Source organism: Asparagus officinalis, unplaced genomic scaffold (assembly GCF_001876935.1).
Source record: "Asparagus officinalis unplaced genomic scaffold, Aspof.V1 AsparagusV1_Un87, whole genome shotgun sequence".
Taxonomy (NCBI): Eukaryota; Viridiplantae; Streptophyta; class Magnoliopsida; order Asparagales; family Asparagaceae; genus Asparagus; species Asparagus officinalis.
Window position 1 is genome coordinate 102,970 of NW_017972353.1, and position 1,405 is coordinate 104,374.

A 1,405-nucleotide genomic window follows, 5' to 3' on the forward strand; every position below is an offset into this window, starting at 1 on the left:
ATTGCATAGTGATTATATTGTGAGGTGTAAACGTTGTTCGGGTAAACGTAGAAAACCCGGTTGTGATAGTGGAGATCTCCTCGAGGTGAGGAGCGGAGACGTAGGTCGTGGGGACCGAACTCCGTGATCATATCGTTTTGTTTGTGATTGCATTGGCGTTCTTATTCTTGTTTTCATATCTTATATCGCTTTTGTTTATTGCTCATCATATTACCCTATCACTTGTGTAGATTGTTTATTTTACCCTTGTGTTAGTTTATATATCATTGCTCATATACTTGTAATATCTCATTGATAGGATATATTCATTTGTTCATATTGCCTTATCCTAGCTAATGTATCTTATTGCATTTTATTCTTGCTAGGATATTTTGTTATTAGTTTTAATTGGTATTTAATCAGATTAGATTAGCATAAGACCCTAATCACCCCCCCTCTAGGGTCTAACAGGTTCGACAAAAGAAGAGGCATCTCGGCCTCGATGAGACAGAAGGTAGCCGCCAATGATCAAAGTCAGCTTCATTAGAGAAGTGTAGTACCCCGAGTGGATATCCAATATGGTGCTGGTGAAGAAGTCCCTTGACATGTGGAGGATGTGAATGGACTTTACAGATTTGAACAAAGCTTGCCCAAAGGGAAACTATCCCCTCCCAAGGATCGATCAACTAGTAGATGACAATGTGGGTCATAAACTGCTCAGCTTTATGGATGCCTTCTCTGGCTATAACAGGTCCTTATGGCGGAGAATGATCAAGAGAAGACCTTATTTCGACTGCAATATGGAAGCCTACATAGATGACATCCTTGTGAAGTTAAAGCATGCGTTGTCTCATGTGTTGGATCTTGAAGAGACCTTCTCTATCCTCCAATGCTACCGCATGAAGCTCAACCCTGCCAAATATGCTTTTAAAGTGTAATCAGGCAGGTTCCTCGGGTTCATAATTATTTGGAGAGGCATTAAAATCAACCCTGAGAAGATAAATACCATAGAGCAACTACCTGAACCCAGCATGCTGAAGGACGTCCAAAGGATAAATAGAAAGATAGCTGCATTGGACCACTTTCTTTTTAAATTTGCTCATAGAAGCCTTCCATTCTTCAAAACTTTGAGAGGGAGCAAAGAGCTGAAGGAAGGCATGGGCTTGACGACCAAGTGCAACGAGGCCTTTAGGGACCTCAAGAGATATTTGAGCATAAAGCCACTGTTGAGCTGACCCAAAGAAGGGGAGACCTTATATCTCTACTTGGCCATCTCCCCAAAAGCCATTAGCTCTGTCCTCATCCAAGAGGAGGATAATCGGCAGAAGTCGCTATACTATATCAACCGAATCTTAAAGGTGGCCTAACTCAACTACACCCTTATTGAGAAAACCTCCTTTATTCTCATTACTAAAGCAAGGAGTCT

General features: G+C 41.4%; 1 protein-coding gene across 1 annotated transcript; it reads left to right on the plus strand.

The window, feature by feature from the left end:
* The first annotated feature begins 599 nt into the window (after positions 1-599).
* Positions 600-917, plus strand: LOC109827198. Its single transcript, XM_020394166.1, has one exon. It carries the CDS (start codon positions 600-602, stop codon positions 915-917), a length of 318 nt encoding a protein of 105 aa, XP_020249755.1.
* The last annotated feature ends 488 nt before the right edge of the window (positions 918-1,405 follow it).

Excerpts from the sequence above, each read along its gene's own strand:
- LOC109827198 (XM_020394166.1), top strand. The coding sequence starts at position 600 with ATGGACTTTACAGATTTGAACAAAGCTTGCCCAAAGGGAAACTATCCC.